Below are 27,079 nucleotides of genomic sequence, written 5' to 3' on the forward strand. Positions count from 1 at the left end.
ATCTATCTATCTATCTATTTATCTATCTATCTATCTATCTATCTATCTATCTATCTATCTATCTATCTATTATATAGTGCCTTTTCCATCTATCTATCTGTACTAATATGTTGCTGGGAGTTAAGGGCAGTTTCATCCCCCATACAGCAGGTGGCAGTGGTCCTTGTGTGATAGCCCAGTCCGGGGCACCTGCAGGGGTGTTTGGGAGTTGGAGTCTGCAAGTGTAACCCTGTGGGGGTATTGGGTGCTGCCTCCCTACTTTCTATACAGCCTGGAAGTGCTTCCAGGAACAGACGGTGTGGCACCAAAAGCATTCCCAGGTCCAACTTGATAAGAAGCCCGTCGCATCACATCAAGAGAGTCTGAGTCAGATGGCAACACTCAAAGGAGAGAAGAGAAACACTTGTTTGGATTTATTCTAATTGGTCATTTATTGTAAATTTGGTGACCAGTTTATAATAAATGACTTTATTAGCAGACTCGTTTATCCAACATGCAATTACAGGCCAGTTTTTTTACAGCGCCTTACCGACTCGGGCAAGCTTACTTCACTCAGAGCACATATAAAGCCATTGTTGACATCACTGTGGCTTCCTCTTTATAGTGACCTCCTTCTTAGCTGCTCACTTTGGACTGGCAGAGGGTTGGTGTTGTATTGCAGTTTCCATTGCTTGTCCATTGAGCCTGTAGTGCTCACATGTGTATCCACCAGCTCTTCTAATAACTCCGTCCTTGAGTGTGCCCTTTGATTTCCTCTAAATTCATGGTCTGAACACTAAGATGATCTTTATGGGCATTTTTAAGAGACACATGTAGAGGAATGGTAAAACAGAATCACAGAGTTGTAGACCGTTTGTCCATTTCTTTATGAGCTTTTCCTCCATTCTTTTAGTACACACCTTGAGTGTCTTGTTAAATTAAAAGATTGCTGCCTGAGTACAGGATATGAATACGTATGCAATAGTGAGATGTACTTAACGTGCCTAGAGAAATGTTTGCATTGTAAAAAAAATATAGATTTGTTTTTAATTAAAAGTGCTGTAAAAGAAAGCAGTAAATAATGAAAAGTGTCTAAAGTTCTCAGTGCTTTTGCGTGACTCTTAAATCAAAGGAATAAATAAATGACTGTCATTATTACAGATGGAGACATTTTGCTTTTGAAGTGTGATGCACTGCATGCTGTTTCCATTCCTCTTTTATTTGACTTTTGGGGGTCTGCCTTTCCTGCTCACTGTTTAATGATTCACTTCTTTCTTCCTGTCTCCTTCAGTGTGGCACGGCCAACCAAACACTACACCGTCTTCCTGTCTGAGGACTCCTCGGGTGACGAATTTCAACGGGATGAGGAATCAGTTTCTGGCTTCCCTGAAAACTTTCTATTTTCTGCTCCTTTTGAATGGTCTCTGTTTTTTAAGATTACTGTTTTCACTTCACCCTTTCATTTTGGTTTTCATGGTGTTTCATCTTTTTTTTCCTCTTGATCTGTGCTGTTGATTTTCTTCTTTCTGAACAAGTCCTATAATGAAAAGGCAAGTAAGAACTGAGGAGCGTAAATGAATGACAGGGTGCCGCACAACGCCTCCTTGTAATATACAATGTGAAAATACAGCGGAACATAACCGACTCGCAAGGCCCACTCACACAGCCACACATTCGGCCAGTTTGGACTGACCAGTTAACCTGACCTGCACGTCTTTGGGGATGTGGGAGGAAAGCCATGGTACCCAAAGTAAAGCCCCCACAGACAAAGGGGATAATGTGCAGTCTCCACACAGCTCTGTCCCCAGGATGCTGGATCTGTGAGGTGACCATGCTGCGCAGTGTAGTTAGGAATAGTTCTGGCTTTTTATTTCTAAAATGTTTTTTATAGTAATGTTTTTCTTCCCATATAAAAACATGGTTGTCAAAATTATTGCATCCCCTACTATAAAAAAAAAAAAAAAATCTTTAGACAGGGCTCTCTTCTAAGGACCATTTTTGAACTTTTGACATACCAGGTTATAAAACATGGGGCAGTGTAAATAATCAAATGTGGTCATCTATTTTTAAACTGGAGACTACATAGATATGAAGGGCAACATATAACTAATACCTAGATAGATAGATAGATGTGAAAGGCACTATATAATAGATAGATAGATATGAAAGGCGATAGATAGATAGATAGATAGCAATTGAGCTGAAATTTGCTCTCCAACTCCCTTCTAGTTACTTTTCACCTTCATTAAAAGGGGTGCATGAATGGACTCCAATGCCTTGTGATCTCCCTATCAATAGATAGATCGATGTGAAATGTACTATATGATAGATAGATAGGCGGAGTGATGGCTCTGAGGGTAGGGGTCTGCACTGGCAATCGGAAGGTTCGAATCCCGTAAATGCCAAAAGGGACTCTGCTTTGTTGGGCCCTTAACCTGCAATTGCTGAGTGCTTTGATTAATGAGAAAAGTGCTATATAAATGCAAAGAATTATTATCATTAAAGAATTATAGATAGATAGATATGAAAGGCACTTTATGATAGATAGATAGATAGATATGAAAGGCACTTTATGATAGATAGATTGGAAAGGCACTTTATGACTGATAGATAGACAGATAGATAGATAGGAAAGGCACTATATAATAATAATAGGCACTTTATAATAGATAGATAGATGGATATGAAAGGCACTTTATTATCGATAGATCTAAACAGCACTATATAATAGATAGATAGATAGGAAAGAATGAACAAACATATTTGTCTCAAGAGGAAAGTTTAGCTTGTTACAGAAGCTCAGCAAAGATTAAAACAAAACAACAACAACTTCCCAACAATACAAAGAAAAATGAAACTCCTGACTTGGGTAAATGTAAGAGAGTAGTCCCTTTGAGGCATTATAAAGACATATTGCCATTTGAAGGAGCCCCAGTAGTTTTGTGACACACTTATTTTGCTAAAAGTCCTCAGTGTTGGTGTGTCATGGAAAGGAGATGCTTTGCCCATAATACCCAGTTTTTTTTCTTTATTCTCCAGGGGGTCCAGAGTGTCCTATAACTGAGCTTTCCCTTTCAGTTAGCTTTTTGAATCGGTGGGCCTCTGTTGAAGTGATGTTACCAGCCCACCAAACCACAACCTAGAAAATGTCACTGGCCATTATATAGGTATAGAAGATGTGAAAGATGTCACTTCTCACATTGAAGGAACTCGATCTCCTAAGCAAGCTAGAGTTCCTCTGTGTTACAAGACCAGTCTAAGCTGCCGTTAATGTGGACCCCCCCAGGTACATACAACACTGCACCACCTCTACACCCACTCCCTCAGTAGTTACCAGACACAGAGGCTGTTTGGTGTGTAAAAGTCAATAAGCTGTTTCTTGGTTTTGCTGATGTTAAGTTGCAGACAATTCTGTTTGCACCAAGAAACAAACTTCTCCCCCTGTCTCAGTCCCCTTATCACTCCAAGAGTGTAGAATCATCTGAGAATTTCTGGCAGTGACCTGACCTGCTATTATATTTATAGCCTGAGGTGTACAGTGTGAAGAGAAGAGGAGACAGGCCTGCTCCATGTGGTGCTCCAGTGTTGCTCACACAGTCCTTCCCTTGAGCCTCACAAGCTGTGGTCAGCCCAAGGCTTGGAGTGAATGACACAATCATTTATTAGCCTTCTTCAGCTTCTTCACTTACAGACCTCATTGCATTGCAGTCTCCTGTTTCCTGGAGTTGTTGTTCTGCTTGTGGCTTCGGTTAGCCCGTTTTTATTCATTATTTAGTAAGCTGTGGTGCTGAAGTAAACACAACTCGCATTAAAAGCAGCCATGCTCAGATATCAATCACAGTGATGCATGTATTACTACTTATTTAATTATATATATATATATATATATATATATATATATATATATATATATATATATATATATATATGTATAATATATATACATACATATATACATGTATGTATAATATATATATATAATTATTTATTATTTTTTTATCTCTAACCACAACATACTGCTAATAATCAGGGCAGCGTGGTCTCATCCTGAGGTCAGTCCCATTCCGTTGTGTGTGTCGAGTGTGTTGACCTCCCGCTGTCTCTAGCTTTAATCCTGAAACCCAAAGATGTGTGAGTTGGGTTAAAGGGGGCTGTTTGAGTGAGCACTGCGGTGGGCCAGCACCATGTCCAGGGTTGCTTCTTTTATTGCACCATTATCAGATGTGGCCAGGATAAGCTGCAGCCCTCAGTGGTCCTGTATTGGATTAAGCAATTTTGAGAATGGTGTGTGATTTTATGTAAAATAATTTAAAAAAAAAATGATAATAATAATGGAACCTTCCAGTTAATAATCAGGAGTTAAAGTTTCCCAATAGAATCTGCAAGCACCCTGCTATGCGTTTAGAATATAAAACATTGAATGAAGTTTACACTCAGGACTTCAGTGTAGCTACAAAAGATTTAGCTTTAAATAGTTTAATGCCATCTACCATATAATTTAAAAAGACAATATATTCTTATTAAACTTTTCGGTTTAATAGACATCTGGGCTATTTTGAATTCAAAGACAGAATGAGACATTCGCTATTTTAGACAGCTTAATGGCAGCCTGATGTTTGACTGTTAGTAGTTCAGGCCTAAGCAGTAAATAGCAAATGACCTTTGTGACAGATTAGGGCTTTTCCACACCCTTGTACCCTCAGACCACTCGTCAGACACCAGGTAAAAGTCCAATAATAGGATTTATTATAATAATAAAGTGCACAAAGCACCCTCCACTCCCAAATACTCAATAAACAATACAATATTCCAATAAACAAATCCTCCAATCTCCCAGACGCTTAGCCACCCTGCCTCCCAACTCAGCTCGCCTTTTGGGAGCTCCCATAGTCCTTTTATAGTATATGACCCGGAAGTGCTTCTTACCCTGCAGTCCATATGACTTCCTAGCACTTCCGGGTCAAATCAAAACTCTTCTTTTCTTTGTCAGCCCGGAAGCACTTTATTCCTTCCGTCCTCGTGACCGGCAAGTACTTCCGGGCTGTAGGAAAAGCCAATGTCTCTGTGTCTCCCTGCAGCGGCCCCGACGTTATCCAGCTGGAATTCGGGGCATCTCCACATTGCAGGGAGGGCTCCATCTGGCGGCTTGGGGGACTTGGCCGGGATAAACTGCCGGGCATAGTCCACACGTTCAACTTGTCGGGTCTGTCTGTCCTGTTGACTCACAAATACATTTCAAAGTAGCGAGGAAAAGTTAAAAGCACATGACTCGTCCATTGCAGTCAGTCTTTATTTTATATAGCGCCTTCGATAAAGGAGCACTCTTCACAACAACTCCCCATTAATGATATGGCGACATCCTAAAGGTAAGGATAAGGACATCGTTTTAGTGGTGTCCATTTGTTGAATTCGTAAAAGAACTGGCTCTACATAAATTCTTTGTTACCTAAGTGGTAGAAAAGTTTGTGATTTTTGGTAAGGTGCAAAATTTAGGCACACTGTACTTGACTTGCAAAATAAAAATGTCTTTATTTCCGTATGGTATTTGAATTTGTTCCAGCAGGCTGGGTGCTGTGGGACTGCGGCTGTATAATGACACGTTTGAGGCTGTAAGACTGCTTTTACATGTTTGGTTTGTGGTTTCATAAATGGGACATCAGAATTTTTTTGGGTGGTTTTGGCCATATTTAATCAACGTAAAAGTTACAGCATTCACATTTAAAATCAAATGGCAATGAAGGCTGTCATTTAGTAAAATTTCCAGTGGAAGTCTACAACACCATGGTGATTATAACTTAGGCTCCAGGGAAAAAGAGCCTGATTACAGTAAACAGGAACTTCATTGTAGTCAACAAAAGACGACAACCTTGAGTTGCCATGGAATGGATTGGAGTGGAATGATATAGAAAAAACATCATTATTATTCCTACGAGGAAATTTAGATGCTTACAGTGGCAGAAGCATGTAGAGTTAGGTCCATAAGCATTTGGACAGTGATACAATTTTCAACATTTATGCCACCACCAATGGATTTGAAATGAAGAAATAATTACATGATTGAAGTGTTGGCTTTCATCATTAATTCAAAGGTTTTAACAGAAATATTGTATGTGCCATTTAGGAATAGCAGCCATTTTTATACAAGGTCCCCCCTATTTTCAGGGGCTCAAAAGTATTTGGACATTTGACTGAGAAGCCGTCACATAGCCTGGTGTGAGCAGGTCCCTCATTATTTCATTAACTCTTAAGCAGGTAGAAGGTCTGGAGTTGGTTCCAAGTGTGGAATTTGTATTTGGAAACTGTCACTGTGAACTCTCAATATGAGGTCCAAAGACTTGTCCATGCAAGTAAAGACAGGCAGAGAAAACAAAACGAACCCATCAGAGAGAGAGAGGGCAGAAACACCAGGAGTGGTCAAATCAACCATCTGGTAAATTCATAAAGACAAGGAACATAAATGGGGAGCTCAGCCGCTCCAGAAGGTCTGGACAACCATGGAAGACAATTCACGACATTTAGCCAAACCAACAACGCTCTCAGAGAGGTAGACCTATTACTGCTAAAGTTCATAATCAAGAGAAGACTTCATGAAAGTAAAGTAAGGTGCAAACCACTGGTAAACCTCAAGCACAGGAAAGACAGATTAGACTTTGCCAGAAACTATTTTTTAAAAAACAGTCCAGATTTGGAACAGTTTTCATTGGACAAATGAAACTAAGATAAGTATGTACCAGAATGATAGATAGAGAAGAAAATGGAGAAGACAAGAAATGGTTCCTGATCTGTTGAATACCACATCATCTATGAAACATGGTGGAAGTCGTGCTATGCCCTGATCATGCGTGACTGCCAATGGAAGTCGGTCACTGGTGTTTATTGACTGCTGACAGATGTAGCAGGATGATTTCTGAAGTGTACAGGGGGCCATATTGTCTGCTCAGATTCAGATAAATTCTGCATAATTCATAGGATAACGCTTCACAGAACAGATGGACAAGGAACCAACATATACTGTGACACAAACCAAGTGCTTTTCAAGGCAAAGAAGTGGAATATTCTTCAATGACCAAGTCAATCAACTGACCTCAACCCAACTGGACATGCAGTTCACTTACTGAAGACAAAACTGATGGCAGAAAGTCCAAGAAACAAGAAGCACCTGAAGACCACTGCGGTAAAGGCCAGGCAAAGCAACAGCAGGGTCAGGGGTTCAGATATCAGGCAGTCATTGACTGGAAAGGATTGAAAATGGTCATGATATTTATGATTATGTTAGCTTGAGCCCCTGAAAATAGGGGGGCCGTGTATAAAACGTCTGTATTCTACAATTGGCTCATACAATGTTTTTGTTAAATGCTTTAAATTAAATCTGCCAGTGTACTCTTCAACCACAGCTCGATTGCTTCATTTCCAATCCATTCTGGTGGTAGTACAGGGTCAAAATTATGAAAATTGTATCACTGTCCAAATATTTATGGACTCTAACTGTAAAATAGACTCAGAGGACATATAATGCAATTAATCAATCGATAGATAGATAAATAAATAAATGAATAATACATGCAGAAATAGAAATTAAAGAGTGTAAGTGCTTAGTCTGGGGCATCGGCAGGAAGCGTTGAATTGCCTGTTAGCAGCGGGCAGGGAAAACCCTCAAAGGCTCCTCTTAGCACACTGTGGTGGAATGAGCCTGTGGGTAAAAGTGCTCTAAGAGAGCGCCTCCTGGGGGTGATACAGATGATTTTTCAAAATGGAATCTAATATCTAATTTTGCCACCATTCTGTTCTTCGCCCCTGCTTCCAGTGTGTCCAGTGTTAGCCCTGGGATGGAGCAGACCTTATGCGTAGAAATTAAAGACGTCTGAATACTGTGCACACAAACAGACACGCAAGAGTGTGTGGGTGTGTAGATATTTTTTTATATATATATATATATATATATATATAGTGCCAGTAGGAGTCGCTGTTGCCCCGTGAAACCCGCAGACAGCACGTTCAGACACCAGGTAAAAGTATAAGAAATAAATTGAATTTCTCCAATACTGTACACAAAGCACCTCCACAATACACAAATAATCATCAATAATACTTAATAAATCCTCCTCTTCTCCCAGCAGCTCTGTCACACTCCCTCCCAACTCCAGCTCAGCTTGCTCGGTTTCCCATAGTCTTTCACCTGGAAGTGCTTCTGTCCTTGTGTTTCCATAGCACTTCCGGGTCAGATGGAAACTCTTCTTTTCCTTCAGCCCGGAAGTACTTCATTTCTTCCGTCCCCGTGACTAGGGAATACTTCCGGGCTATAATAGAAACACTCGTGCCTCCCTGCAGCGGCCCCCATGATATCCAGCAGGGCTGTGAAGCCGAACTCCATTGTCCTAGATGGCCTGCGGAAATTCGGGGCACCTCCATGTTGCAGAGAGGACTCTGTCTAGCGGCGTGGGGGTGTTGGCCGGGATAAACTGCCAGCCATCTCTCACAATATATATATATATATATGTATGTATATATATGTATATATATATATATGTATATATATATATATGTATATATATATACCTGTGTATATATATATACCTGTGTATATATATGTATATATATATATATATATATATATATATATATATATGTCTTTTTAAGTGCTAAATAATTCTTCAGTGCCTCCAGATCACAGAGAAGAGAGACGATAATAAAATTCTACTCCCTGATTTCAGCTGTGGAATCTTTTCTTTATATAGCACCTTTCAGCGATGAACACTATTTGGAGGCACTTTACACATTTAGCACATTTGCCTCCATGTTTCCACAGCTGAGCCCTGCTTGGTAAAGTGAACCACTTGGGGTCACACCTCAGTGACGCTGGGGGTGAGCTGCGCTGCCTGTATTTTTGAAACTTGCTTCGGTGATGTTCCTACTGGTAGGAGGAGATAAGAAGAGGTGCCCCTCCTATGTTTTTTTTGTTCTTGTTTTTTCGCTGGTCTTTAACAGATGATGAAAGGCTTATTGTAATTTCAGGAAAGCATCTTTGTGGATCTCCTGCCAGGGAAGTAAAAGTGAGTCAGCATATATTTCTAGGCTGGCCCTATTTTAACAGATTGATTTGTTCAGCCTGTGCATTATTGAATGTGGATTGTCCTAACCTTGTCATTAACGTATGAGTGAAGTTTTTATATGTGCTCTCTGTATTAGATAACCTATAAAATATGCAGAGCTACTTAACTGTGCAATTAGGTCACTTTGAAATGCAAACAGTATTTAGATCTACTCAGGCAGACATCAATAAGCATTTCCAGTGACCATCTGAACTCTTGAATGTTCATTTCCCAGGCCTCAGCCTTACAAGACGCTCAAGGACACGGACGTTGCGGATGGGGAGGAGCAGGTGGGCTCCGAGACAGCCGTGGGACACACAGCTCCTGCTAGCCCGGTAGATTCGGGAAAGATCAGCGAGGTAAATCTACTGGATGACATTTTCAGCAGCCTTGACATGGACTCAGAGAATCAACCCTTGAGCCAAGCCAAAAGCCTGGAGGACTTGAGGACCCCCAAAGATGAAGTGGGACAACAAATCAAGTTTGGTTACCAGGCGAGTAACATTTACTCTCTTTTACTTTTACTGAAATTAGAATGCTGCCTGTAGGGGGGGTCTAAAGAATGTGCCATGTTAGTCATTTTTATTCGCTAATATGACAAAGATACAAGTCTTGTCTGATAGATTTACAAATATTAGGAAAATAGCCTCTTAAACTCACAGCAGAGAAATCAGGTGGCAGGTACAAAATGAACAGTTTCCACATTTTCTTTGCCATTGTGATTTCAGTTTTAAGGTTGTCACTGTGAGGATGAGCCACTAAATAGCAGGTGTGTGTCTGTGGGGCTCGTGCAGATTTACTCACAAGTGATACTTGAGTAAAAGTCAAAGTAACTTGTCAAGTAAGAAATATTTCAGGTAAAGTAATACTTGAGTAAAGGTAAAAAAGTGCCAGCTTTAAAAAGTACTCAAGTACCAAAAGTACATTTTATAATAAGAAGTTGCACGGCTTTGCCTATTTAACACAATACGCTATTTTTACGTTAAAACAACACTCACACAATATTTTTGCCACAGAAATGCATTTCAGAATCATGAACTATGTAAACGCCAACTTACCTTTGATCCATAAGTGACTGCAGTTAGTGACATGGTGGTGACGTGAAGTGTGATACTGGTGACAGTGAATACGACGCACACAGCGCCTCCCCTAGGTGAGGTAGATGAGGCGTCCCTACACTAGAGAGAATATTAACAAAATAAAATAAGAATTAAAAAAACAGCTCACAACGTCTTCACTTGAAAAGATGCACAATATAAAAACCGAGGTTGGGTTTATTACACTTCACTGAAGTACAGGTGGATTTTAGAAGAGCGATTATTACATTAAAGGGTAACACGGCCATTTCTGAATTGTTGCTTAACTTTAACAAGAATTCTCTTAACAAAGCTGTGGATTTGTTTTCTCAGCTTGGTACCCAATTTTATCTTTAAATTACCTGCTCGAGGAATCAAACTATAGAATTAACCTCGAGACATATTATTAACTCTCCAGCAACTCGGAGAAAATGAAAGTCGCATACTTTGCCATTCAGTGGAAGACAGAATAATAACTTTATTTATATAACACCTTATCATACATTTACATGCAACTGAAGGTGCTTTCCACAGATTAATCAACAAAAACAAATATATATATTACATTTACTTGGATTATTATCATTAATTAATACTAATAAAGGTAAGTGTACTAAATACAAAATCAATCAGATATTTTTAAGCAAAATTAAACCATTAAAGTACAAATCAAATTTTCACTCTTTTATCAGAAAAAAAGGTTTTCTAATTAAAATACACACATTTATACATTAGGGTTGGAAACAGCGTAATTGATATGTATCAAAATAAATATATATTGTATGTATTTACATTTTACCTAGACGACATTTAGTAGAAGCATTTTGATGTCATTAAAGTTAATGAAAAGATACAAAAGCAAATAAAGCAGTGTATAGTGGTTTACGTTGATTTAGGATGTCGATGAAGTTCTTGATTCCTGAATTTGATTGTTTGACCAGCTAACATGGAGGAGAGGAAAACAAAAAACCCCTATGATGGGCCATAGGAGAAAAATACACCTTTGTAGGGCCACAATTGGAAAACAAATATTTAGGTCTGATGGTAATCAGTTTCTGCATCATGAAAGTCAGAATGACCTCCACCAACTGGTTGCCCACCTTTCACTGGCTCAGTGCTGGATTAACCATATAAGCAAAGTAAGCACATGCTTAGGGCATCAAGGGTAAAGGGGGCTCCACAAAACTTTTTCATGGCTGAATTTATCACATAAATTATTGAATTAATTACATTTATAGCCGTTTTCAAAATTTAATGAAAAATGAATAATGCCTCCCTGTACCTCCCTATGCCGTCACTGTTCATAGATGGCACCTTACACAGTGCGTTCTGCATACTGGTGCCATCTACGATGGGGAATTCCCATTTCATGGTGATTCCCTTAAACGCCATGCTATGTCAAAATAATGTCAAAATAATGTGAAAATAATTTGATTCCAAACAATATTTTTTCATATTTTTAAATAATAGTAAATAGTTAATTAAAAATTATTATCACGTAATTGTTGTGTTTCGTGAATTATCTGTTATTTAACTTAAAATAAATTTCTAGTGCGTAGAAAGCATTATTTTCTGTTTTAAGCAAAAACAAAAAATCATCCCAGTTTCAGGAAAAAAGATTCTGGTAAGTCTATTTAATTCTATTCTTGGATATTTTTAAATTCTTTTACATTATGTAAAAGTGAAAATCGTACAGCTGATTACTATTGGATAAAATTGCTTAGAACTTTTTTTACTAATAAAGATTTATTAACAAACATTTTCACAAAATATTCTTCAAATTTTGTACTAAGAATATGTGTAAATAGATTTGCTAAATTGACAAGATTCGGTCATGCAGAACTTTATAAAATAATTTTAGAAGACAGTATTGAGTCTGCTTTTCCAAATGTAGACATTGCCTTTCGTATATTTTTAACATTAATGGTCACAAACTGCTCCGCTGAGCGCTCATTTTCTCGGTTGAATTATATTAAAAATCCCCTCAGATCAACTATGCATCAAGGCAGGCTGGATGCCTTATCTCTGGTATGTAAAGAAGCAGATGTGTTACGTAAGATTGATTATGAAGATCTAATCAAAGAGTTTGCAAGGAAAAAAAGTAGGAGAAAATTATTAAGATAAAAATAAAATGAAGCATACAAAAATAAATATTATTTTCCTTCTTACTATAAGTACGTTTTGTTTAATTTCAAATTTTAGATAATAAAATTTAATTTTCTAGTTTGTTATTGCTTTAATATTTTGAATTACTAGTGTAAGGGGGCACCAAAATTATTTAGTGCTTAGGGCATCTAAGGGTCTTAATCCGTCCCTGCACTGGGTACAGTTGGTACAGTTAGCACAGTCGATAATAAAGATGTCCAAGTCCTCCTCGTTTCCTCCAGTACCCCTGGTGACTGTGGAATAGAGCGCTTTGAGAGCTAAATGTATAATTCAGATCACTATATTATGATAAAATTACTGGAAAGCCAAATTAAAAAAAGAGATATGAAGTCGTTTTATAGTAATTCACTAAATCACTTCTAAAAATTCACCATTGCACAAAAAAATTGAATATTCATTTAATAAGGCATCTTTACTTTTCTTAGTCATTGTGATTTTAGTAGAAACTGGTTGGCAGTGTTCTGTTAGCTTTCCCTGAGCTCAAATTCCACAAGGCAGTAACAAACCTAGTTGCCTCTGCTTGAAGGAAAGCTGAAAGGACAACCAGACCTCGGCGTCACTCCCTTAATAATAATAATGCATTTTATTTATATGGCGCCTCACCCCTTGCAGATCTCACCTGAGCCCTGTGTCTCTCTTCTCCAGTTAGCAAGCAACTTTTATGGCCAGGCACCCTCTAGCATTTCAATAATTGGGCTTGTAAGAATCTGTTGCAATATCTTGTGCATACGACATAGAGATACTGTTCTCACAATAGAAAACTTGTGGTCTCAAGACATTAATTGTGCCCATAAAATTTTAATCTTTAATTTAAAGATTAAAAGGCACTGATTCCAGGGTGGCCACCAGGTTGTCATGACCTAAAATGTGTTCTATGATTGCTAAAACAAAGACAAACTGTTAAAACTTTACCAAGTCAAGCAGTTCCAGTAATGTCCGTCTACAAATAGATCATTTTACCTTGTCATTTCTCCTGTGGGCCTGCTTCCATTATCAGAATGGCACCGGAGAAATTTAAACACAGCTCAGTTACAAATCAAAATTTTCACCCGCATACTATCTCCTCCTGGTCAGCACAGCAAAACCCATATGCCATACTGAGCTGACTGCATGGCATAGAAGTAGTGCCATCATGCACATTTGTAGGACGATTCAGTATCACCTTGTACCAACTATTGTTACATTTGGAAGGGTCTGTTACGGACGTGTAGTTTGCAAGGCCAAATATAATGATAAAATGCACTTCCCTGACAAGTGGAGTTGTACGTCTATAGGCCAAGAGACATCTAGAGCAGTAAATTGTTAAAATAATGCCAAAGCTAAGTCGTGTGAGTTAATGGTCATGTCGTTTTGCACCAGGCGTTTATGGCATATGATGTATTTAACATTTGTTAGGTAATATCTGGTGTGGCATGTAAGAACCTAAATTAGAAATCCAAAATAAGAAAAAGTGCTAAGAGTAAGAGTAAAATGATAATGACTATATTAAATAATAGTAAGTGGAAAAATGAACAAAAATAACTTTAAAAAAAAATAGCCTTACTGAGCAACTATGCTGGCTACATATAGGCAGATTCATAAGTGTTGCACATTGTGAGAAGAAGGCAGTGGGCACCAAGCAGGATGGAGGTTCATTGTCGACATGCGCATCAGCCACATAAACTAGGAGCACATCTTAAAAGATATGAAAACTAGTTGTTTGACTGTTGTAAAATTCCTTTGGGATGTGCTTACCTCGGAAATGTCCATGAATACATTTGTAGCAGTCCGGTGCCGCTAAGATTCACACTGTCAAGAGGACGGTGATTTATTTATTTTTATAGAGGATCTCAGGGACGCTCCCAGCCTTGGCCCGACCCGCACACCTACGGCGATATTACATTAAACACAAAAACACAAATCTACACAGCAAAGTCCATGGAATACCACACCGGATGTAATGGGAGATGACGAGAGTAAGTCCAGAGATCTGTATGTTGTAAGGGAATGAAAAGGCAGTCCTATCAGTAGACACCATAAGGGTGAAGATGGATGGACGGGTCAGGAGCTCCCCTATACTTGCGGGAAAGCCGTGAATCCACATTATGTCCTCAGCACACAGGTAGACAGAAGACGATTCAGACCCCAACAACGAATACAATCCAGGGCACAGCGACTAAATATGGCTTAATTGACAGAAGGCAGTCCGACAGGTAAATGAAACACAAAATACAACAACAAAAAACACTTCTTTCTTTTTCGGACACCTGCCCTCCTTTTAAACCCCTCTGACCACCTTTGACCCCAACAGCCCCTGTAAGGGACTGCTGGGAGATGCAGTTTTAACTACTAGTAGCACTGCTACACATTAATGTGTGCATTTGTTTCTTCTAGTATTGATTATATTTAATGGCCTTTACTCCGGTCTTCCTAGTTATGCTACTAGAGGTCTTCAGCTTGTTCAGAACGCTGCAGCTACAATTTTGACAAAAACAAAAAACAATTGAGCACTTAACAGCCATTCTAGCTTCACTTCACTGATTACCAGTACAAGCAAGAGCCAACTTTTAAAATTCTTACTTTAACATATAAGACAGTGCATGGACTTGCACCACCTTACTTAGCTGAGCTAATTACACCACACACTCTGTTACGTCCTCTTCGTTCTCTTAATGCTGGCCTTTTGGTCATTCATTCAGTTAATTTAAAAAAATAATCCGTTGGTCACAGAGCATTTGCTACAGTGCACCTTATCTTTGGAATGGCTTTCCATTATGTGGAAAAAAAGATATTTTTAAGCAAGACTCAAAACCTACCATTACTCCCTTCATTACAATAGAAAATTCCTTAAATGTTTAAATTACTATTTTGATGTCGTTTTTTTTTTTTTCTTCAACATTGATGTTGTTTTTATTTTGCTTACTTTATATGTCCTCCCCCATGTATTCTTCTACTTTGTGCACTGTATTGGGACCATACTGCATGGTGATTCTGCACTTTAAATAAAGTTGATTGAGTGACTGATATCCATGCTGCTGAATCCAGTGAAAGGACGCGGGGAGCTGCAGCCTGTCCTGCATAATTAGGCTTTGACTGAATACCAGCTCAGCAGAAAGCACATCCACCTAATGCTCTATGGCCAATTTAAAGATGCCTCCTAACTTCCACTGCAGATCTTTGGGATGTGGAAGAAAACTGGAGAACCCAGAGAAATATGGAAAGCAACTGGAAAAGCCGGGGAAAACTCCAAATGGACTCTGGCAGAACCCTAGACAAATGGAAACCCAGATTCAAACCCAGTGTCCAGGAGCTGTGAATAAGCTGCAGTGCTAATAATCATTGAGCCTTCATTCCTGTCACATACATTATTATGTTAGTCTTTCGATAGCTAAAATCAGCACACACATGTCAAAAGTGCAAAAAATACACACATGGTGCAACAGCTCAAAAACATCAGAGGCCTTGTAAAAATAAATAAATAAATGAAATGCGTGCCCATGAATCAAGCTCCATCGGAGTGTAGTTTGTCTTCATGACAAAATGTGTAAGTCACACTACCGTTAGTCGAGATCTCCAGACCGCTGAAGTGCTTTATCTCTTACTTGAAGGCTGACCCGCATGCCAGGCAGTGCCAAATCCCATTTAACATCTGCTGATGGTATTGTATGTGGCATAATTGAGCATACACGGAAAGCAAATGTGATGTCACTAGAGCAGCGTGCAAAGCAGAGGCATCCGTCATCGCCTAGGGCAACCACTTTCTACTGTCTTGAGGACTGTTACTATTTCAAGGTTTAAATTTTTTTTTTAAAATGAAGAATTTCAGCACAAAGCAAAAGAAAATAACGAACCTCACGGCTTAGTACCATACTGTCAGGTGCAAAAGTTATTCAGCTCATCATAGGCTTGTCATTATCATTACTAAATCCAGCTTTGATTTAATAAATCGGAGCCAATATGATTATTAGGTGTCATCAAGGTCGGAAAAAGAAGTGCTTTAAACTATTTCGAACAGTCGCCTTTATGTTTGACCCAGTGTGGGTGTGTATATGTGTGCCCTGTGATGGACTGGTGCCCTGTGCCCAGTGTGTCTGACCACAGATGATATAAAGCAGGATTCAGAATCTGTATATGTTTAAGTATTGAAAATACTATGCTTGGGTAAAGATGACTGACTCTTTAAATGGGAGCTCATGAGAGCATCTGAGATGCCAATGTGTGAATTCAGTATGCTGTGAATCAGTGGCATAGGAAGGTGGGTGCGGCCCGCACCGGGTACCAGCTCTGAGGGGGTGTGAAAAAATGGCCGGTTTTGTATTAATGCACCTTTATGTTACATAAAATAACATGTCAAATAATTTACATGGACTTTAACAATCCCTAATTACAGCAAATTGCGGGTGAACGATGTGATGCTGTAATGATTTAGTATTATTGTGTGGTGCGTGGGGGGAGGGGTGTTCTGTCTCGTTTCTTTTGAACTGTGCTGGTGCTCAAGTAACCAACCGGCCCTGTGACTCAATGTCTCATCCCTGCCACAAATATATCATCGCCCCAAGTCGTTCTGTGAAACAAGATGATATTTTTAACCCGAACATCATAATAATATAGTCGGCGCGAAACATTTTAGACAGTGGGGTGGGTAGGTATTGTCCGCTCTAGAACTGACCATAAAGTATACAAGTTCACTTTAGGATTGTTCTAAGAGTGAACGGACAATATCTCCTTCCCCATCCCACTATCTTAAGGCCCCTAAATACTGTATATGAGCCGGGACACACGACGAAATCATGTGTCACAATTCTGGTTAATTGGCGATTTGGCGTAATTTTTGGCGACAAATCAGAGGCCAAGAAGAGGCAGTATTGGAGAATTATCATTGGTGTTCTCCTGATTTGGCTCGTTATTGCCTTTATTTTACGTCGCCAAGACAGTAAACGTTTTTAAACGTGTTTTATTTTTTAATTTTTCGACGCTTCTTCAGTTTTTCCTTGAAATTCATGTCAGAAATCTATGGTAACTTAAACGTGTGCATAATTTATTGTTCCAATTTTGATATATTTTTCAAGATGTGCTGTTCATAAGACTTCAATAGTGATACCGTTTTTGCCGATTTATTCCTATCTGGCTGCAAATACGTCGCCAGGTTTTTTATTCATAAAAAATTGTTTACAAAATAATTAACATTATGCCCTCTTTACTTAACCAATTGAATAAAAAAATTGCTTTCTCAATAAATTTCATTTTGTATTTTGGTGGACATGAGGGTGACAAGTTTAAACTCTGCACCGGGTGCCACCAGACCTTTCTACGCCACTGCTGTGAATGGCAGTATACGGGGTTAACGGCAGTATCTGATTACAGAGACACAGAAGTTCTAACATTCCCCACAATTTTTTTAAACAACACAGTTGCGGTAGTAGTAGTAGTGTTACACGTGTACAGAGTACAGTAAAATTATTATTGCCATATCTAAAGCGGGTGGCACAGTGGTAGCACTGCTACCTCACAGTACGGAGACCAGAAGTGGAGTTTGCATGTTCTCCCCGTGTCTGTGTGAGTTTCCTCTGGGTGCTCCGGTTTCCTGCCACTATCCAAAGACATGAAGGTTACTTGAATTGGCTAAGTTAACTTGTCCGGTGTGTATGTTTGGTATGTAGGCACGTGTGCTCATCCTGCAATTGGCTGACACCCTGTCCAGGGTTCGTTCCTGCCTTGCACCCTGTGCTAGCTGGGATAGGCTCCAGCCAATCCCCCATGTTCTTGGTCTAGATTAATCCGGTTAGAAAATGACATGACATGTCCAACATACAGGCAACATGCTGCCACTCTCTGGCACTGTCGTAAACAAGAATGCGTTAACATACATAACTCCATTTAACTTAACAGAAAGCTCAAGTCAGCCATACAAAAAGATTAAAGACGATTCTGATCCTCCATACATACATGTAACCTTGGAGTTATTTTAGTTTTACAGTAGCATCTGGTCAGAAACTGTGATCTGATCTTCATCTAAATCACAAATATGGACAAACAGAATACAGTTACGCTAATAACGCACAATCACTTAGAATCATTGATGTCTTTACTGTACGAACCCATCAAACACTCACAGTATGCCTTGGAGAATGTTACTGAACTCTTGGATTTAATAGCTGGTCGAACCTCCTTTGGTAGCAAAAAGCTCTAACAAGGACTTCCAATAGCTACAGATCAGAACTGGAGGACAGTCAGGAGGAATTTTGGACCATTCCTCATTGCAGAACTACTTCCGCTTAGCCGTATTCTTAGGGTGTCTGGTGTGAATGGCTTATCTCTATTAGGTTAAGGTCTTGGCTCTAACTAGGACAATCCAAAAGACGGATTTTCATTTTTAAAGCAGTCCTGTAGAATGGTTATGGTCGTTGTCCTGCTGCATCACCCAACTTCTGCTGACCTTCAGCTGGTAGACAGCCACCATGCCCATTATCCTGTAAGGATCTGCGCTGGTATCCAGAAGTCTAGCGGTTCGAATCCCTGTTTCTACCAAAATGGGATCCTACTCCGCTAGACCCTTGAGCAAAACCCTTAACCTGCAATTGCTCCAGAGGTGCTATACAATGGCTGACCCTGCTCTCTGACCCCAAGGGGTATGCGAAAACTAACAAATTCCTAATACAGTAGAACCTCGGGTCACGAACGTCTCTGAACACGTACACATCGGGTTACAACCAAAAAGTTCGGCAAACTTTTGCATCTGTTCACAACCACACACTCGGGTGACGAACAAGCCAGTTTCCATTCCGGTTCGTACGCGCCGATGATTTCCACACGTGTTCAGTCTCTCCCTGTGTATTCGCTGTGAAGGCAGGAAGCAGGAGGAGAGAGCCGGTACAGGCGAGAGAGAGCGAGCGAGAGAGAATGCAGCTGAGCAGGGAGCCTGGGTGTTTGTCTCAGTGTTATTCAATGTTTTTAAATTTAGTTTACTATTACACTGTGCGTTCTATGGTATAAATTAACTATTTTTGTGCTTAGAGATCTTCAAGGAAAATATATTTACATACAGTTCATATGGTCTGGAATGGATTAATTGTATTTACATACAATCCTATGAGGGAAATTACTTTGGGTCACGACCAAATTGGGTTACGACCAGAGTTTTGGAATGGTTCTACTGTACAAGAAACTGTATAAGGCGAAATAAAGAACAAAAAAACAAAAACGAAAGGAACTATATAATAGATATGAAATGCAGTTTATCAGCAAAGGTAAAGTGCGTACTGCTGTCATGTTACGGTTGTCTTTGTCTGTCTGTGTCTCCCTTTGTCTATCAGAATATAAGTTGCTAATTTTTAGTTTTTCATTGCCCTTTCTACTGCTGCTTGGATTTTGGTTACATGCATTTCACAGGTAGATGGCTTGATGTTTTGCTTAGGTTGCTTCTGAAGCCACGAAGGCACGTTTGCTTTACTTGCATATCATCAGGTCTTCATGGCTCTGGAATGCAGTGGTGGTGTAACATCCCAGGCAGTGTAAAGATGATCACTTATTGAGGGTTTGTTTCTAGACCACCCTGCCTCACTTTCAATCAGCCCACATTATCTGACTTCATTACTAAACTTGTTTCCACTACACACTAAATTGTGGTGGACTTTGGAGCCAAATCTGATGCCGTATGATGATTTTGATGAAGTGACCTTCAGGGCCATAAATCAGCTTAGAGTGGATTCCGATTGACACTCGTTGGATTTACTCGAGAAGTAGTCTGTGATGTCCATTAATGTTCTTGAATGTGAAAGCAGTCTGTGAGATGACTGATCATTTAACTGCAGTGGCAGGCAGTGTGTTTAGTGGTTAAGATTTTGGACTTCAAACCCTGAGGTTGTGGGTTCAAATCCCACCACTGACACTGTGTGACCCTGAGTAAGTCACCTGACCTGCTTGTGCTCCAATTGGAAAACCAAAAGTAAATAAAACCAATTGTATCATACATGTTGAAAGTCTCATCAGCCAAACAAGTAAATGTAAATGTAATTGGACAGGATTTGGTCACTAATTTGACAAATATATTACAAAAGCACTCTTCTGATGTTGTTGTTAATTTTCTTTTTTCTTTTGAATTTAGAGAATGGATCCAGGTTCAAGTGACTGGACCAGAACTCTCCCAGGACTGAAACATTCCAATCCTTACAATAAGCTGTGGAGCATGGGCCAGGATGACATGGCAATTCAAACCAAATCCAGTCTTCTTTCTTCGGAGAGGCCACTTGAAGTTCATCTTGATGTTTCTTCTGAAGCGCAGCAGCCTCCAAGCACGGAGAACACAGCCATACTAGCTGAGAAAACTGAGTCGACAACTGGGAGTCAGTGCAGCATTACCATACCCCGCCCTCATGGCCGAAAAACCCCAGAGCTTGGCAAAGTTCTTGCTCCGCCAGTCCCGCTACCACGTTCTGTGAGGCATCTGCCCTTGGTGGGAAGTGGAGATGCGGGAAAGTCATCAAGTACCAATTTAGTTTCTGAATTCGGCCAAGAATCCATTGGAACAGCAAACAAAGCAGGTGCCCAAGAATTCCGGCAGGCGTTAAATGCGTCTCCGTTACACATACAAAGTCAGTTGAGCGGCCCAGACATACTAAAACCTATCAAAGTTGGCTCTGAGAGTGGCACTACTGGCAGTGCAGACCTCTTAAGTCTTTTGGACCCATTAAGCACAGGTGGGATTTCACAGAGCAGCGAGACAGAAAGTTCTGGGGGTTTATCTGCACTGGCACCAGGATCATCTTCCAATCCGGCACTCTTCACTCCACTTCTGTCCGAATATAATCCACCATCTTCCACTTTTGTGCCGCAGGTGGGATACTCTCCTGCTACCACACCAGTTGTACAATTTCAGCAAGCCTCTCTCAATCCCTTTGCCCCATCTGTGCCTGCAAGACTGCACTACCCGGCTGTGGGGCCTCCGGGGACTCATTATGCTGCCTCAGCCAGTAACCCATTTAGCTCCAACTATTTACCACCCACCAGTGGCTACTTCCCAGCCCAGTCCATACCAAAATTCTCAGCATCGTCTCTTCCTTCAGTGTTTAACCCACCAACTGCTTTAGGACAAGTCAGCGGGACCTTTGTGAGTCAGAGCGGCAGCCAGCCCCCATTTGGAGAGTCGGCCACTTTAACTGGCAGTGCTGCCAGTCTTAATTACCCAAGGCCTTTAAGCATTTCTTTGGAAAGACCACTGTCGGTGCCCAGCCAGGATGTACCCCCGGTCACAACGAAACAAGCGGAGGATCCATTTGAAGATTTATTAACTGTAACAAAGCAGGAGGTGCTTCCGGGTCAAGGCAGGGTGGATCAATTACGCAAGAGATGGGAGACATTTGAGTAGCCGATGTACCCCTTGCTGGGTCCAGAGGGTATTTATGAATGCAAGCACCATGGAAGCCAGCCAACATTTTCTGTTTTTGGGAGATTATTAAATCATTTCATACTTTTAGGATGCAGGGTCCTTTGCAGAAATTTGCTGGTGGAAAATGGGCCAATATTTCTGCTTTTGGTTGATTATAAAATCATTTCATAATTACAGAAAACTGCCAGTGGAACACAGAATGATATTTCTTTTTTTGCTTGATCACAAAGTCATTTCGTAATGACAGTATTTAGGGCTGGGTGGAAGTGAACATTAACTTTGCGTTAAGAAAGAGCCCTGTGTTTTGCTGCTGATTGATTGCCTAAGTCGTGTCTCTTGAAAATTTGTGGACTGATACACCACAAGACGATAACTAAGTTATATTTGTAAGTTGATGGCTACTATCCCTTTCTTTGTACTTTGAATAAAACTGTTAAGCTGAATTATGCTTCAACCCTACATGCAATGACTTTGCTGTATGATAGTACACTATGTGGTGATATTTCACAGTAATTTACGGAGTACACCAACTCTTTGCTGCCTTTGTTTTTTTTTTAATTTTTGAGTTTATAATTTTCACCGGCGTGACCTATATAGACAGTTACTGCTTTGGTGGATATTTTGTTTGCCTCATTTCAGTATCATGTGAACAGAAATTCTAATAAATAGTGCTGAACAGTTTCAAAGTCATTCACGCCCACCCGAGGAGTCGCCAGTGAGCGTGATCGCTAGTACTACGGGAAGCTCGATTTGGGTGTACAGACTTTCCTGACTCGTTCTGTGTGGGTAGTTCATACAGAGGAGCTCATCTCAATTTATTTTATTTGTGTGTGTTCCATGAGTCAGTGAAGCTGACAATAAGGATTGACGTTTTGAATTAACAACGTGACTCTTGCATTACTCTAGAAACTGTGATGTCGTGTTACTCAGTATGCTATATTTCAAGGTGTCCATCTGAGAGTATTTACAGATTTATAACATGCACTTGAGCCAGCGTTTGTCATGTATGTAAATCCCATTTGTTGTTTATAGGATGTGGAGTGACTAACCAAAGTATCCCACTTCCTCGCCCTCGTTTAAGGAAAACATTTTTGATTCAGTTACTTGGATACTTGCACATACCTTCATATTACACCAGGGTAATAACCTTTATGAACAACGCAAACAGCATGTCTAATAAATTGCTCACTCGATCCCATGTAGGGTCTCAAGATAGCAGTAACCTCTCCTGACAGCAGTGGGTACCACACTCTTTTTAGTACTGCAGATCATTCTAAGCTTGCACATTTTTTGGACAAGAACAGAAATTCACATCGACACAATGCATCTGAATTAGACTTTTGAGAGTGTTATTGTATATTGAGCTTATACCTTTATCCGAGCTTGTCAAATTCAGAATTTATTATTATTTTTTACCAAGTGTGAAGAGTTGAGGTTCCACCCAAATTAATTTAAAAATAACTGCCTTCGCTGCTGAGTGGCAGCTCCATCTCACTGAGTCTTAGGCCCCAAGGTGGGTGACCACTGTATATAGAGGGTTCTCCTGGAGAGGAAATGAAGTCAAGTATTTACTTGTAGTTCCCCATTGGAGCTGTAGACAGAAAGGTGAGAACATGGCTGACATGAGGAGTTCTCCTGTTGGCTCACACTGTAAGGGAGTGGATGTTAGCAATAGCGCCCTCTCTTGACTTGGAATGGTACTGCTTACATTGCAAGAGCCTTGAAGGTGTCCCCTAAGCACACGTGCGTGTTTAAAAATGATGAAAGGAATTAGTACAGCAGGTCAAGGCTCTTATGTTATAAAGATTTATTAGCTCGCACTGTAAGGAGACTGCTTCTGAGGCAGGCGTTGCAGGTTCATGGCCCACCTCCGGCAGTTCAACGCAGTGCGATTCTACACACTGAGAGTCCACAGGAATAAACGAGTAAACTCTAAATAAGAAGATGAGTCATAATTCACTATGTATTTAAAAATGAACAGAGCTACGGTAGAGATATCCTTTGTCCTTCTCGTTGTTGTCATATTAGAGGCAGACTAACAGCTTGGTGAAGTCCTTGTAAGCTCTTTGTCACTGCTGGACCCTTGCAAGGCATCAGATGATGCGCGATCAGGATGTTGCGGTCGATAACCTTTTAAGATATCTGGTTGCCCAAGTGTTTCATTGTTGTGCCGTGTCCGCCATGTTTAGTCAATTCAGTTAAGTTCTCCTTATTTTTGTATAGCGCTCTTCACTGGCCATATCCTTAGAGTGCTTACACAAGTTTCCAACTATAAACGAATGATAAAAGTCGTTAAAACATACATAGAGGGTTAGTAGCCCACTTCGACTTGTGATGCAGGGTCTCACCGTTGTGTGCAGTTTGCCTTTTCTCCCGTTACTCCCTGTCAGTCTCCCTGCAATGGCTGTATGGCTTGTTAGCGCAATGCCTTGACATCTCTTCTGCCATATTGTTTGGTGTTTTTGAAGCTGATACAACTTGATGAAACACAAAGCCTTGGACTTCTCATTCAGGACAGCCCCTCTACAAATGATGATGACACTTTTACAAAAAGAACCTGGGCAGTATCTGACACATTTTTTGCTGGTTTTAACATTTGCCACTAACTTCTCTGTCCCCGAACTCTCAAAGGCTGGCCATCCTCCGCTGTAGTTCACTATCCCTCTGAGGATTCTCTACCCTACTTTTTTGTCTTTTTTTTTTTTCCTGACGGCCCAATTTTTCCTTTTTTGTGCCTTTTTGACCCACAATCAGTGTGGACCATCATTTAGGGGACCCATCCCTCTTAGAGAATCACTGCCGATTACCATCCTTACCCCTTGGAGAACCATCACCGATCGTTGTCCAGTGGACAATCACTACCGATCATTATCCCGGTTTTATTTCCCCCTTAGAGAATTGTCAATGATCAATCATCCCGTATTGATCCTCATTGGAGTATCGATGCAGATTGACGTCCTGGGTTGAGACTGTGCACCCCGCCCTGCAGCAACCCATTACAAAGCGTCCTGCAGACCATTAATGACCATTTCACATTTGGTACTATTGCAATTCACATCTCGGCAGAGCCCAAGTTCAGACATCACGCAACTCATTTTGGAGCCGTAGTTTAAGAAACCCTGTGCTTTATTCGGTGAGCCCCATGGTCGAGTGCTGCCATCATTAATGATTCCTACCTTTCTGCAGCCCAGACAACTTTAATGAGTTGAGGGGGTTAGGGTGTTGGTGGGTGCAATGAAATAATAAATCAGCTGCAATTCACTTGCGTTCATGAAGACTGGCACCCACCCACCACACTACTTCTATAACTCTTTAGAATGTTCTGGAAAGTGTAAGGACTAAACCATAACTCATACCAAAAGTGAGAGATCACTGTGCACACTTACATTCTCAATTTTTTAATGTTAAAATAAAATTTATATGATTAAATAATGGGTGGTGCAGTGGTAGCACTGCTGCCTCACAGTTAGGAGACCTGGGGTTCGCTTCCCAGGTCCTCTCTGCGTGGAGTTTTCATGTTCTCCCCGTGTCTGCGTGGGTTTCCTCCCACAGTCCAAAGACATGCAGGTTAGGTGGATTGGTGATTCTAAACTGTCCCGTGTGTGTGCCCTGCGGTGGCCTGGCGCCCTGCCCGGGGTTTGTTTCCTGCCTTGCGCCCTGTGTTGGCTCCAACAGACCACCCGTGACCCTGTAGTTAGGATATAGCGGGTTGGGTGATAGATGGATAGATGATTAAATAATTTGCTGATGATTTTTGAGATGAGGTGATCCCCCTGAAACACATCACATCAAATCGTTTGATTTTCTTTTCTTTATTTTTTAGAAATTGATGTGCAAAAATGTTGTGTCAAGCCTGGAAGTTATAGGAAAGCTTGATGCCTCAGATCATTCATCCTTGCTCTCACTTCATTCTTACAGTATTTAAAATGAATTTATTTTGATGCCTGAAATCAGTTAGTCACCAGTTCACAGAACTTCGGGGCAATTTAAAGTCAGAAACTGTTTGGAGGAAGTTCAAGTGGACAGAAAGAGAATGTGCAGGTACACGTTACACTACTACTACTACATGGAGATGTCAAACCATAAACTGTGAGGGGCAACACCACTAAAGGTTTAGCTACCATAAAGGAAATTCTGACTACCAGATATCAGAGTAGAGAATCAAGAAGCAAGTCCAATGTGCAGTGTGTCTGCCGTGGTGTCACCGTCAGCCGTTATTCTCGTTTCACTTTCCTGCCTCCACTCTGCTTTCTCACTCTAGATACTGTATATTCATTTACTAAAATGTTGTAATTCCGTGTCCTAGCAGAACTAGAAAGGAAAATGGAAGGCTTCTCTGAGAGTTTCTCAAACATTTCAAAAAACTTCAAGGGTTTCTTTTATTTTTCTACCTCCATTCTATTTTCTTAGTTTAGATTTCTGAAATAAGAAAACTGACATACTTTTACACCCTCACACAAGTTTAAGTGGAGTATCATGTGTTTTAAGTAACAAGCAAGTGCAATACATTTGGCACCACCTTCAGGTTTTATTTATTTCTCATTTTCCAGCCTCTGCTGCACTTTCTCAGTCTAGATTGATCATTTTGAAACTCCCATAGCCTAAAAGTGATTAACCTCCTTAGCGTTAGTCCCAAGCATCGCTCAGGCTGTAAAAACGGTGCGAGAAGCGCTAGTCCCGAGTGTCACTCAGGCAACTGTATTGACGCGTCTCACGTAAGCGTTAGAGCCAAGGATTACTCAGGCTGTAAAAGTGGCAACAGGAAATGGTGTAGCCGTGTCTTCTGTAAGCGATAGGCACGTCTCCTCCTAGCCTCATAATGGCGTCTTGTAAGAAATGTAGTGTTGCACGCTGTTGACGGTGAAACGAGCAGAGATGACAAAGTGAATCTGTCTTGAGGCAGTGGGATTAAAATCGAAAAGGATTCTGATGAACTCTAAAGTGACGCTCGTTCCAAAGCTGATCATTCTAGAAAGTAAATCTGCAAGAAATCATGTTCCTATTGTCCGACTGTGACGTTGGATTGTGTAAGTCACTGTGCTTCAAGATTTACCACACACACACACACGACACATTCTGACAGGATACACTTTATTTTTATGAATATTATTATGATTTGTATCATTTGCATAACTTTCTACACTTCTGACTTTGTACTTTTAGTGTTTTGCACATTTTACACTAAAAAGAATAACATTTAATAAATATGTCATTTTTTAAAGCCAAACAAATGCAATGCTTTTTACAAGTTTTTTTGTGAAAAAATGTAACGCTAAAGAGGTTAAACATTCTTCGGTTATCGTGAGTAATAAGCCAGACCAACAGACGAAATATTCCTTCTGTGGCCAGTAAATGAAGGTCATTGACGGGACGTCCTAAACCAGGGGTGCCCACACTTTTTCGGC

At 40.3% G+C, this 27,079-nt stretch overlaps 1 protein-coding gene across 6 annotated transcripts in view; it reads left to right on the plus strand.

Annotated features, from left to right (window-relative positions):
• dennd1a (DENN/MADD domain containing 1A) overlaps nt 1-27,079 on the plus strand; it is a 1,078,084-nt gene that overhangs the window by 1,045,167 nt on the left and 5,838 nt on the right. For 3 of the 6 annotated variants that reach the window (XM_039762706.1, XM_039762705.1, XM_039762707.1), the window contains 3 exons: nt 1,271-1,399; nt 9,304-9,562; nt 20,394-25,131. In XM_039762706.1, coding sequence (XP_039618640.1) covers nt 1,271-1,399; nt 9,304-9,562; nt 20,394-21,653 — 1,648 coding nt within the window. In that variant the 3' untranslated portion in view covers nt 21,654-25,131. Of the gene's footprint in view, nt 1-1,270; nt 1,400-9,303; nt 9,563-20,393; nt 25,132-27,079 lie in introns of those variants that run through there. The other 3 variants (XM_039762708.1, XM_039762709.1, XR_005634853.1) reach the window with 2 other exon arrangements.

Source organism: Polypterus senegalus, chromosome 9 (assembly GCF_016835505.1).
Source record: "Polypterus senegalus isolate Bchr_013 chromosome 9, ASM1683550v1, whole genome shotgun sequence".
NCBI lineage: Eukaryota > Metazoa > Chordata > Cladistia > Polypteriformes > Polypteridae > Polypterus > Polypterus senegalus.